At 39.6% G+C, this 13,540-nt stretch overlaps 1 protein-coding gene across 13 annotated transcripts in view; it reads right to left on the bottom strand.

The window, feature by feature from the left end:
* Nucleotides 1–13,540, bottom strand: part of camk2d1 (calcium/calmodulin-dependent protein kinase (CaM kinase) II delta 1) — a 91,248-nt gene that overhangs the window by 1,986 nt on the left and 75,722 nt on the right. For 3 of the 13 annotated variants that reach the window (XM_072687973.1, XM_072687975.1, XM_072687974.1), the window contains 6 exons: nt 13,264–13,323; nt 11,063–11,110; nt 10,209–10,257; nt 3,821–3,896; nt 3,585–3,730; nt 2,705–2,936 (listed from right to left, as the gene is read on the bottom strand). In XM_072687973.1, the coding sequence (XP_072544074.1) occupies nt 2,705–2,936; nt 3,585–3,730; nt 3,821–3,896; nt 10,209–10,257; nt 11,063–11,110; nt 13,264–13,323 (611 nt within the window). Of the gene's footprint in view, nt 1–2,700; nt 2,937–3,584; nt 3,731–3,820; nt 3,897–10,208; nt 10,258–11,062; nt 11,111–13,263; nt 13,324–13,540 lie in introns of those variants that run through there. The other 10 variants (XM_072687979.1, XM_072687980.1, XM_072687985.1 and 7 more) reach the window with 8 other exon arrangements.

Here is a 13,540-nt window from a genome sequence, read left to right as displayed (position 1 = left end):
CATGAAATAACTACAACAAAAAATGTAGAAGGAAATTTAGCAACGCATGTAAACAACATACAGTGCATCCGGAAAGTATTCACAGCGCTTCACTTTTTCCACATTTTGTTAGGTTACAGCCTTATTCCAAATTGTATTAAATTAATCTCTTTCCTCAAAATTCTACACAAAATACCCCATTATGACCATGTGAAAAAAGTTTTCTTGAGAGTTCTGAAAATTTATTAAAATTAAAAAACAAAGAAATCATATTTACATAAGTATTCACAGCCTTTGCTTAATACTTTGTAGAACCACCCTTGGCAGCAACTACAGCCTCAAGTCTTTTTGAATATGATGCCACAAGCTTGGCACACCTCTCTTTAGGCAGTTTTGCCCATTCTTCTTTGCAGTACCTCTGAAGCTCCATCAGGTTGGATGGGAGACGTCTGTGCACAGCCATTTTCAGATCTCTCCAGAGATGTTCAATCGGATTCAAGTCTGGGCTCTGGCTGGGCCACTCCAGGACATTCACAGAGTGGTCCTGAAGCCACTCCTTTGAGATCTTGGCTGTGTGCTTCGGATCGTTGTCCTGCTGAAAAATGAACCGTCGCCCCAGTCTGAGGTCAAGAGCGCTATGGAGTAGGTTTTCATCCAGGATGTCTCTGTACATTGCTGCATTCATCTTTTCCTCTATCCTGACTAGTCTGGCAGTTCCTGCTGCTGAAAAACATCCCCATAGCATGATGCTGCCACCACCATGCTTGACTGTAGGGATGGTATTGGCCTTGTGATGAGCAGTGCCTGGTTTCCTCCAAACATGACGCCTGGCATTCACACCAAAGAGTTCAATCTTAGTCTCATCAGACCAGAGAATTTTGTTTCTCATGGTCTGAGAGTCCTTCAGGTGCCTTTTGGCAAATTCCAGACGGGCTGCCTTGTGCCTTTTACTAAGGAGTGGCTTTCGCCTGGCCACTCTGCCATACAGGCCTGATTGGTGGATTGCTGCAGAGATGGTTGTCCTTCTGCAAGGTTCTCCTCTCTCCACGGAGGAACGCTGGAGCTCTGAGAGTGACCATCGGGTTCTTGGTCACCTCCCTGACCAAGGCCTTTCTCCCCCGATCGCTCAATTTAGATGGCCGGCCAGCTCTAGGAAGAGTCCTGGTGGTTCCAAACTTCTTCCATTTACGGATGATGGAGGCCACTGTGCTCATTGGGACCTTCAAAGCAGCAGAAATTTTTCTGTATCCTTCCCCAGATTTGTGCCTCGAGACTATTTTGTCTCGGAGGTCTACAGACAATTCCTTTGACTTCATGCTTGGTGTTTGCGCTCTGACATGCAGTCAACTGTGGGACCTTATATAGACAGGTGTGTGCCTTTCCAAATCATGTCCAATCAACTGGATTTACCACAGGGGGACTCCATTTAAGCTGTAGAAACATCTCAAGGATGATCAGTGGAAACAGGATGCACCTGAGCTCAATTTTGAGCTTCATGGCGAAGGCTGTGAATACTTACGTAAATGTGATTTCTTAGTTTTTTATTTTTAACAAATTTTCAGAACTCTCAAGAAAACTTTTTTCACATGGTCATAATGGGGTATTTTGTGTAGAATTTTGAGGAAAGAGATTAATTTAATACAATTTGGAATAAGGCTGTAACCTAACAAAATGTGGAAAAAGTGAAGCGCTGTGAATACTTTCCGGATGCACTGTACATGTAGCATGTATATATAATATAACATGCTATAAAATAGCAACAGTAGGCTAGCACACTCACACCCCAAGGACCCCAGGGCAGTTTTTGTGTCGGCTTGATTTAGAATAGACCTGCTCGCGACTTAATAAATTTTAATAAATTCTACCGGTCAGTAGAGAGGAGCTCCCTACCAGTGGCTAACAGAAAGTCTAGGTCAGATTCATGATGTGTTTTTTAACCTGCGGAATTGTTCACAGCTCTGCTCTTGTGATAACAGATCTCACTCCTTGTAAATCATCAAATCCAAATAATAATTAAAGTAATTTCTGCTTAAGAGCAGTTGGTGAATAAGACAAAATGCTGGTCACATCGATTTTTGATCTTGTGTTTCCTCTGTTGGACTGAGTTGCATGGCACTATATTGAAAGATGCTGACATCAAGTGGGATCCATGGCCTTAAAGGTTAGAAAGGTCCAGATTTGATCCCCTGGACTGACAGAAGGTGAGGGAGGGGGAAGTGAAGGAACAGTGCTTTCTTATCCAACGTTCAAGGCTGGTGCCCTTAAGCACAACACCTAACCCTCAGTTGACTCTAGAGTTCTGAGGTCTTTTTTTAACACGCTGCTTAACGAATGCTGTGCTATTATTTAACATAATATCTACTTGCTATACGTGTAGTGTATGACTGATTACAAACAAATGTAGAATTTTAACCAGTGTTAACTGGTGTTTGTACTTTTCCAGGTAGAGAGAAACAACTAGGGATTACTAGGGGAATCAACGTGGCATTAGAGATTAGGTAATAAAAAAAAGCTGAAGTATTCCTCACAAAATCCATCACACTGACACACATACTGTCACTGTCTGATCAAGACCTTATATCTCCAAAATCTTTCTTAACTTTTAATGAAAGTCAATGTATAAAAAAATGCAGGTCCCAATTTTGGAGCATTTCTATTGGTCCATTCATCGTGGCATTTTGACAGTGACGACATATATGTGACAGCGATGACATACAGAACTCACTTGGTGGGCACAGTTGGTGATCCAGAGCGATGGAAGTGAATGTTCTGCCACTTGCTGTCGCGGCGATGCCACACACGGGTCTCCTCTGACTGCATGGTACGAGGCATGTTGTTGGCATCTATGTACTGGGTAAGCCTGATATAGGCTATGCAGGCAGCGTCCTCTCCAATCAGGTGCACGTGAGGGTTCAACAGGATTGTATGGACGGTACGCCTGTGGCTTTTGGAGAGAGCTGAAGGGAGAGACATGGTGAGAGATGGTGAGTGATCATCAGGCCGACCATTACAAACAAGATTTGTATCTACACTGAATGTTTGCAGCCACCAGGGCATTAATTTCTTCTGAAATCAAATGCCTTAATAAGGAGATTGTCCTTACTTTGTGGCTAACACTACTGTGATGATTTGATTGCATGTAGCCACCAGAGCATTGGGAAGGTCAGGTCCTGAATCATAAACACCACCCCAACACATCAAGTACTGAATGGAGCTTTATCAGTCCACTGCTCTAGTGGCACTACTCCATAGCCCAGTGATGTAGGGGCTTTATAGCCCTCTAGCCAACGCTTACCATTGGGAAAGATGACCTTAGGCTTATATGTGGCTGCTCCAGAGTGCATCATTCAATTGGCAATTTTTTTCTATGGACATTATGCAATTTAATGAGTATTGTAGTCGAAAAGAATTTGTCACAGTGGGTGCACTGCATAAAAAGGGGGGGTCTGGATACTTTCTGGATGTATGTGTTTTTCAAGCGTTTACAATATTCACTATAATACTGTCAGGAAACAATGACATGTGGGTTTAGTTCTGGGTGGCTACTATGATACTGTGCTATTTATGTTAAATAAGATATGAACTAAACCTCCTATCACTTGTACCTTTAGACATTTCACTTTGTGCAAGAGGGGAACAGTCTAGTGATGGCTTACAGTTCTCAAAGTAGAACCTGTGGAAATCCGTCCCCTCCACCAGATTCCCCAAAGCCTCAGGTTCAAAAGAGGTCAGCGCAGGGTCACAAATCTTCCTGTAAGTTAATCAGAGGACATGAGGTGTTTTAACACACAAACGGACAGTTGCAGTATCAGTGCTTTCAAAGATGGCTTTCAAGACTCACGTATAAGCTTCAAAGTCCCCATTGTTAATGGCCTCGATCAGCTGCTCAGTCACTTTTATTATCTCCTGCTTCCTCGCTGTAAAGAGAAAACAGGAAAAGGCCTCATGAGGAGAAAACATACAAATAAAGGTAAGCCAAAGTACCATGCTCCTGCTTCCCCAGAGTGCCACATGACATTTAGTTTAGTTAGTGCTTTTAGAGGAGTTTAGGGACTTGTGGCTACACAGTTTTCACTGGACCATCATTAGGTCGCCTCTGAGGACAGTATGAAAGAGGCTTCAACTTAATGGACGTGCTCACGGAGGTTAGCATTAACATGAAACAGGCGGCTGTGACAAACATCCAAAGGTTAATGAGCCAAAGAGCCAAGAATAACCTCGCTAACCTAGAGCGAGGTTATGAAATCATGGTTTAAATAAGCATGCAAATGTATGCAACCACACATCTACAGCGGTTCAGTCTAATTAATGCATGCCTTATGGTGTCTTCCAAAACTCAAGATGTGAAGACCACTTAGTCTAAGTGGAAATTCTTGCTGGAAGTCATCAGCATTAGTACTAATTCATGTAGAACAACTACTGAAAATTACCAAAACCTTACTAGTTTACAAAAACAAAAAACATTAAAAGCAATTGAAAAGACAGAAAGTCATTATATAAATTGCTAAGGGGGTTTAACGTGGGATTCAAAAAATCATCAGTACAGTAACTAAACATATCAGACACTAAGCAGATTGAGTTTGAGGAAGTCACTATTAAGGGTAAACACTGTAAATGCTACACTGGTTAACACTTTGTTAAAACTGCCAAATCTTTCTCCTGGTAAAACTTGCTCTTGACACCAATGAAGATGCTTTAATGAGCAGGAGGATGAGTTTGGGGTGGGCGATATGGTAAAAAAATACAAAAATATTGCGACATTTTAAGACATTTTCACGATATATGATATTAACTACAATATACATGATCACAGACAAAATGCATCAGTAGCCACTGATTCTTAAAAAAAAACTATTCAAATATTTTCCCATGCTGAGTAGAGATATATATTGAAAATGTTAAATCAGACTAATGCCACTGTTTGTAATGAAAGCATACTGTGTATCACGATAACAAAATTTACCAGGATACGATAAAATATCATCATATTCCCCAGCCCTAAGATGAGTGCTGCAAAAAAAGCTCCCCTGACAAAAAATAAGTCTCATATTAAACACAGACACACACTAACAGCCATGATACTCTCAAACACAACAGATTACTAAGTTTATCGTAAGACTACTAAGCGATTCTGGCAGTTTCTGTGGTGCAATTCCAGCATCCTCCACAAGAGAGCAGTAGCAGACAACACTGTGGACAGACACTTGGCACTCAAGCAAACACAAATACCCTCAGTGAGATTCTGACTCTTGGTTTATATTGTGATTTGATGCTCTGTGTGCATTGTCTTGAGTAGCAATCTGCTGTAACAAGCAAAAAAATGTGGCATTCATAGTTGATGCCAGTTCACACCCAGTTCAGAGACTTATTTAATAAAGGTAATGTTTATTTAATGTAAATAGGGGGGAAATAAAACTCAATCTTTTAAAAGCAGTACGCTGCATCAGCAGACACCCTTTGAAGTTTGTTCATTTTTTTAACCCATCTTTAATTTGAACCCAATTATTATCACTCCAATATTTACACATTTCCAATTCCCACTCAACCTTGTGCTTTCTCAAGGCACTCCCCCATCACACGATGTGAGGGTTAAGGCTAGCATGTGCTTCCTCCGAGTCACATGAAGCCAAGCAACTGCAGCTAACGTTGTGTCAACAGCTGAACACGCTCGGAGAAGAACACTAAGGCTACGCTCACACACAGTAAAACTGTGAAAAGAGTAAAAGTGGCCCAATTCCCATCTTTTTCATCATATGTAAGATAAGATAAGATCGTCCTTTATTAGTCCCGCAGTGGGGAAATTCTCAAACACAGATATGTTTAGCAGTGCGGCAGTGTGAACGGCAAAAAACACTGAATCTGATATTTTCAGTTCCAATTTGGGCCACGCGGCATTGAACAGCCAGATCGGAATTCAGGAGACTTTTACTTCAATCCAACCCGACATTCGTCATAAATGCAGGCTGAGGAGTGAAGGAGGTTTGCAGGGGCCGGGATAGTGAGGTACCAGACCTCATATATATTGGGGGTGATGTCTTTGTTCAAACTAAATTAGAAAGTGCATATCGGATCTAGACATTCTCATATAGTGAAGTAGCTGCCGTGACCCCACAGAGACCCATCATTAAAATCATTGCCCCCTCTTAGCTCCTCGCTTTGGTAAGAATTTGCTTTCAACTTTGCAGTTGGCCTCCACTGCACATTAACATCAACAGGAAGTGTCCATGTCAAAAAGCGGCTGATACTGGTGACTCCATTTTGCTAGTTTACCTCTGGACGAGCGCGTGAGGTGAAACATGCGTGTCAGTTTAGGAGCGTGAACTGTTCAGATGAATGTTGGATATTTGGATTTGGTGAGAAAATTGGATTTGGGCCACTTTACCTGCTGTGTGAACGTAGCCAAATGCCGATGGATGGCTGTGGCATCACCAGGAATTAAACCAATGGCCTCCCAATGATAGTGGCTCACAGTTGATCTATCTAAGCTCCGCCCACATTTTTCCAAAGCACCTAAAACCCAGTCCAGCTCAGTAGAGTAGCTTTTTAAACTGGAAAATCTAAGCACACTCGGCTCAATGAACATTCAACAGTATTCTGTAATGCTTGTCTAAGCTCTCGACAGGCACAGAATGGAATAGCTTAGCTTGAATTCACTTCCTCTCTCCCTTCTGACACTTACACTGGATGGCGATGTGGCTCTGGAGTGGCTGAGGCCTTTTGAGAGCGGGCTTTGGGTTAAGGCTCTGGCCACAACGGACTGCTGAATTGACGTAGAGAAACGCCAGCAAGGCGGAGAGGAAGACAAACAAGTAAACGGCCAGGAGCAGTTTGAGCGTGTAGTTACAGCATGCCTCTGCTCCTGGCCATTCTTTAGGGAGGTACCAAAAGGAGGAGGAACAAGTGGAGGAGGAGGAGGAGGAAGAGCGAGAGCGAGAGTGCCTCTGCTGATACATTCTAGAAGCAATCTGCAGGCGGCGCGCTAGTCAGGCGAGTGAGCAGCGGGTCATGGAGGAGGCGATGGTACGTGGTGGTGGTTAAAGGTTTATGGGAGCATTTGTACATGGGATAAGGATGAGGGTATGAGATGGCAAGGAAACAATGGAAGGAAGAGAAGAAAACAAAAAGACAAAAGGGTTGAATGAGTGGAATGAACTGATGTAGAGGTTGTTTCCAGAGGTCCCACTGAAAACAACGGAAAAACGTAAAGCACAGGAAAAACATGGTAAAAGAAGTGTGAAGATCGAAAAAGAAAAAAGGAGCTTTACTTGTGGTCTCATTTGCATACTCTGATTCCTAAAATGACCATCCTTATCACAGCTTTTGCAGCATCTGTGTGTGATTAATGGTTGCTTTCCAGTTGTTGCTTTCAAATTGCTTTCTGTTTGTGTCCTTTACTTTGAGATGTAAAAACTGCAGACACACAGACTGCATAATCTGTCGTTACTGGCATAGGATGACAGTCAGCATTTCAGTGAAGAGACAAGCCAGTTTGGCTTGCATGTTTGTACAAATTGTACAGCGCTTTTAAACAGGATTACACATAGTAGAGTTTGGTGACATATATACACTGATCGGCCATAACATTAGTACCACTGGTAATGCAGAATATTAACTAGGTCCCCCTCTTGTGCCGCCACAACAGATCTAAATATTTGAGGCATGAACTCCAAAAGACCTCTGAAGGCGTACTGTGGTATCTGGCACCAAGAGTCTTTAAGACCTGTAGGTTGTGAGGTGGGGCCACCACGGATTGCATCAATGAGTCTTAGGTGCCCATGACCCTGTCATTGCTTTAATGTTTAATTGCATTTGCACTTTTGGTAGGTACTGATCACTGCAAACCAGAAGAACCCTCCAGGTGTGTAGTCATCACAGTTTGGCCCATGTCAAAGTTCTTTTAATGCTTTTAACACATAACCCTTAAGAACTGACTATTCACTTGCTGCCTAATGTATAGAATGTATAACAGTAGATTAAGATAATCAATGTTTTTCAGTTCACCTGTCAGCAGTGATAATGCTATGACAGAATGTATATGTTCCCTGTTAACATGGCTAGTTTGCTTGCTGGTTACTTTGCTAATATGTTAGCATGAACTTGTATAATCTCTATATAAACACATTAAGCTATAGAGTCAGGTTAAGTACCTTAAATATAACTTTTTGTTTTCTGTTTACATGGCTAGATTGCAAGTTGGTAAATGTGCTAGTATACTGGCAGGAAAGCGTTTCCCTTGGATAGATCTAACCTTATATTAACTGTTCATATAGCTTGCTTTCTAATTTCATAACACATTAGAAGTATAACCACATGGTTCATTTATGCCGCCTGATGTTTTAGAAATGCTCTGATCCAGTCATCTAGCCACTACAATTTTGCTCTTGCCAAACTGGCTCAGCTTGTCCATTTTTCCTGCCTGTAACACATCACCTCCCAGAACCTGTTCTTGCTGGACTTTCGGCCTAACTGAATATATGTCAGATTTCAACGCCACATATGAAAGAGGTCCAAATCTGAATTGAAAATGTCTGGTATTGTGTGTTTCTCGCCATTCACACTGTCACACAGATAAAACGCCTGTCTCACATATTAAAACATATATGTCTCACATATATAAAAAAATTGGGCCACTTTTACCTGCTGTGAACATACCCAATAATAGACATCAGAGAACCCAACACCTCCTGTTTCTTAAGACTACACACTACTTATCAATTCTGTAACAAATCTGGCAGTCTCTCAGTGACACACATGCATGTAAGCGACTAAGACGAGAATCATTTTACTGACTAAAATCAAACCCTTGACTGTTTGTCAAAGACAGAGGAAAGATAAAGCCCTTTCTCTTTTTATACCCACTGTGAAAGGAAGAGGCTGATACGGGTAGGGTTTGGCGATAGCAAATGATCCTGTTTTTGCTGGCTGCCAAACAGAGCAGACAGTTCACTAATGACTAGACTAAGATTAAGGCTCTCTGAACCCCCCTTGCTCTCTCTGGTTCTTTCTCCAATACAGACGCACATACACTGCTCGGGGTGATTTATTTCATAGCATCTTATAATGATGCCAATAATAGCAGAAGTAAAAAGCAATAGATCTCCAACAGGAAAGTGCAAAATGAGATAAAGACAGACAGAGAACGATGTATTAGCAGAAAGCAGCAGGACAGTGAAAGTCTGCTTAAAAAGACTGTCTGACAACAGCCTTGGAAGGATATAGCCACTTAATTTGATATGTTCAGGATTTATGCATCACTGTGGCACTGCACAATAGACCTTCACTGATCTTATTGAGAATGTAGTGCTACAAATTGATATTTTTTCATTGTAATGAAACAATATTGTAATGCATATTGCAGAGAAGAGCAGCTGCGACATGGTTAAAGATCGGTCTGCATTATTTTGACCATTTTGTTATATTACATGACAACTTTGATTCATCAGTATCAAACACTCTCAGAAACACTCATTTGAGTTTGTCATGCTCACAGATAAATAAACATCACTGTCACAAGGCAAACCAGTGTGTTTTAATAGGAAAGGACAAAATAACAATCAAGCAGTTTAGGTTTAGGTTTAGGGTTGCAGTTATGATGAATTTGATTTACTTTAGAATTCAGTAAAATTTCATTTAATATAGGGGAATGTTAGTTAAAGATAAGTTGATCTACAAAGCAATCAGCAAAAAGGGAGATCAAAATCTGTGACTGGCTCACTTTCATAATGTACCCTTCTGTGCTATGTACTTTGTACAGGTTAACACTGCGATAAAAATGAACAAACGATATACCGTGCAGCCCTACACTACCAATAAAACGTTTGAACCACTTGTCACATAATAATTCCTTAATATTCAATATTAACTATTAGGTAGATTGAAACACTAGAACACAGAATGTTCCACTTATATTCCACTTATACTTATATTAATTATTTATATATTTATTAAAAGTTATCTGACTCAAACTTCATAATTATCGTTTGAGTTACATTACGTACTGACAGCTGCAAGCCCCCACCTTCTATTGTCTAACTGAAACCTGAAATTGCACTAAACACTGAAAACTACAGTTCCTAACAACACTACTAAACATTCGCAACATTCGCTACGCTAACTGAACTGATCACAATTCTGCCTTTTTATAACCACAGCTAAAAACAGGTTCTCTGGATTTGTGTCCACATGATTTCAGTCTACTGTACCACTTCAGCTCTGCATTTCTACTGTACCTTTCACATCCTCATCCTCTATGGTGGTGTTGGCACTCTCTGAGGATTCCTGAAAATGAGGGAAAAAAAGCTAAAGTTAGTTTGTTCGCCTCTAAGTGAACAGGATACTGGACAGCAATGTGAGGATTTACAGAGAGAGACACAGTAAGGATCAATTCACAGGCCTTTTAAAGCAGTGGTTCTAAAACCAATCCTTAGGGGCTCTTAGATGGCCCATATTTTCACTGTATTCTCCGTATGTTGGAAGCAGAGTTAGAGCAAAAAAATGTGTATTGTCAGAGGGGACTGGTTTGAGAAGTAGTGCATTAAAGGATAAAGTTTTGCAAATATATATTTGCTAATCCTATTTACATTTCCCTTTTTGTTATGAGGAAGAAATTGTCAGCCTAAAAACATTTACCTGAAGCTTTTTCACTTAGCTTTAATTAGCTCCCAACTCCTTTTAGACCCTTCTACACTTTCTCAAAATGTTGTTAGTACTTCCCATGATGCATGCCACAAAATATACACCCCATGCATTAATTCTAAATGTGCAAAAAGCATAAAGCATGCAGGACCATAAGCGCTAGTCTTGCTTCTACCACATAAGAAAAAAGAACGACATACACAACCACCACTATTTCATGTCAAATGCATGCATAGCTTCTTTGGGTAGTACTGCATTTTGTGATTACATCTCTTATTCCAAATTATTAGCTTACAATAAGACAACCTTACTGATTTCTTTGGAAATCAGAATAAAAAAAATCTCACTCCACAATGGTGCAAATATAGTCCCAAGCTACTATTGAACTTGTCAACTGTAGTGAGCTCCACGCTTGAGCATCCCCGAGCACTCCCATTTATATACTTAATACCTTGTTTCCATCAGTTGGATTGTGGATAACAGTAGTTTGAGGCTCCTGATCAAGAGGTATGGAGAAAAAGAGGAAAAGAGTGAAGTGGAAAAACTTAAGAGTTGCATTTCGGTTCATAGAAAGGTAAAGCTTAAAGATCACCAAGCATTGCTTTATTTTAAAGTTTGGACAAACTGTCACCCAAAAGTTCAACAAACAATTTAACCCCTTAAACTTCAATAGCCTGAATTTTCAGCCCAGATCTTTTTAATTAATTGGAAATTCAATTAATTTCTCTACAGTGGGACTTATAAAGGTTATTTTCCCAAACATGCTTGGTGGACTTTAGGAAAAAAAAGAGAGATTCCAATGGTTTAGACACTGTGACAGGAATGATGAGGAATGCAGGTGCAATTATAATCTAATCGGATTAGGGTAAATGGTAAAGGGGAACTCTAGTGAGAAATGTCAAGGACTCTAGTTACTTAAGACATGCTAAAACAATCTTAACCAACTACAGATCAAGACCTGAGAAACATTAAAAAGTGAAGAAATATAAACATTTGTATTCTTGATTGTTAGTTCTGCAGTTAGAGGTTGCATTACAAAAAATACAGAGTTTTTACTGAATATTAAATGATGGAAAAACGCAGCAACACACAAAGCAGTTATAACACCTCCACATTAATCCACACTAACAGTAAAACTGTACAGCAAAAACCCACCAACATGAACAGAACTGCACAGTTCATTTCACACTCAACTCACAGAAAAGACTTATCTCAGGCTTATTCATACAAATAATAGATTACACACTAAGAACTAGGGATGCACCGATATGGGAGTTGTGGTCCGATGCAGATATGTTTTTATGTACATACATAAGTATACTTATTTTTGGCAACCCTTAAATGTTGACAAAACACATCTCCGCTCATGCACAGTTACTTTTGACTTGGTTAATTTAAACTGTTTGTTAAAAAAACAACTCAAGAAGAGGTGTGTATGAATCTTGTGGCACAATTCTATGTTCATTTTATTTTAATAAAATAATATAATAAAAAATAATACATTTAAAATTTATAAAATGTATAAAATTATAAATTTTGTAAAATTCAGCAAATCAATTGAAATTTTGCTCTAAAATGAGCAGAACAGTTTATGTAATGTGGAGGGTTTGTTGACTAATTGTCACTTAAGATACTCAACAAAACCGTAGCAAAGTGAATAAAAATGTTTATATTTTAATACAGCTCTTCTGAAGCAAAACAAACACATCCAAAATACCAAACAAATCCAAACATCTTTCAATCGCCATGCCAAATGTTTTTTAAAGCAACTAATACCAATACAATTCCGATATCATTGTGCATCCCTAATAAAAACACTAAGAACTTTTCCACTGCTACAGAAAAAAAAAGCATCACATGAGGCAAAATAATCAAAACAGTTCGCTATCCTATAGAAACCACAGTTCATGACTTGAGTCAGGGAACACAAAACATATTTCTCATTAGCTTCTGTGGGCAATGAAAGGGTTTTAACCGCAACAGTAAAAGGTACCACAGTAGCAAACACTTGTGGGAAGTTGTGGAATTATGGGAAAAACTAAAATGTGCACTTTGATGACCACATATGATACAAAAACAAAGTACAAGTCATAAAATTCAGGAATTCACCAACTACTAATTATTTAAGTTATTTTATCCAGAGTTCATATAATGTCACTGTCATGCAAAAATCTGCAAAAAATAGACAATTCACAGGAGAGGAATTTCCAGTTGAAGTCAACACAAAAATATTTTATTACAAGTAATTTTGTAGCATTTCTATTGGTCCATTTATCATGATATTGTCAACACAAAAATGTTTGCAAAAGTGAATGTTGGCAAGTTTTTTGCATGACAGTGGCTATATGAGTGCTACAATAGTGTAATAACTTGTGAAAAAAATACTAGTTACATACTTATACACAAAATTAATATTGGTAAAGGTCTAACAGAGCATGCAGTAGTAGCTAAAATGCAGATACAGGAAATAAAATAAGAATTATTTGAAACACATTCAACACATACATTCCTTATTACTTTATTATGAGTAGCAATTTAACATGAGAAATTAAGGCTCAAGTCAAAAAAAGCAGCACAGGACATATGAAAAGAAACATTCCAGTGATGAGAAATGATAGACAGACAGACAGAAAGACAGACAGAGAGTACCAGAGCAGGAGAGGGGGCGGGCTCTTTTGGGCTGGTGACTACGTTGGCTTTGTTGTTGATCTATAAGGGGGAAGGGACAGAAACAAGACAGGCAGAGCTGACCAGTGAAGGAACAGGAAAATGGTGAGATCCATTCTGAAAATGTACAACATGTGGGGCTGTTGCACACAGGAGCAGTGCAACACTGGGTTTATGAAGACTGACTACATACGCGATTTCATTTCACAACTGGCAAAAGCTGCCAAATAGATATCCTCATTCATTTATCTTGGACACA

This window comes from Salminus brasiliensis, chromosome 9 (assembly GCF_030463535.1).
Source record: "Salminus brasiliensis chromosome 9, fSalBra1.hap2, whole genome shotgun sequence".
NCBI classification, from domain to species: Eukaryota; Metazoa; Chordata; class Actinopteri; order Characiformes; family Bryconidae; genus Salminus; species Salminus brasiliensis.
Note: the sequence above shows the minus strand (reverse complement) of the source record. Positions and strands in the feature narration are given on the sequence as shown.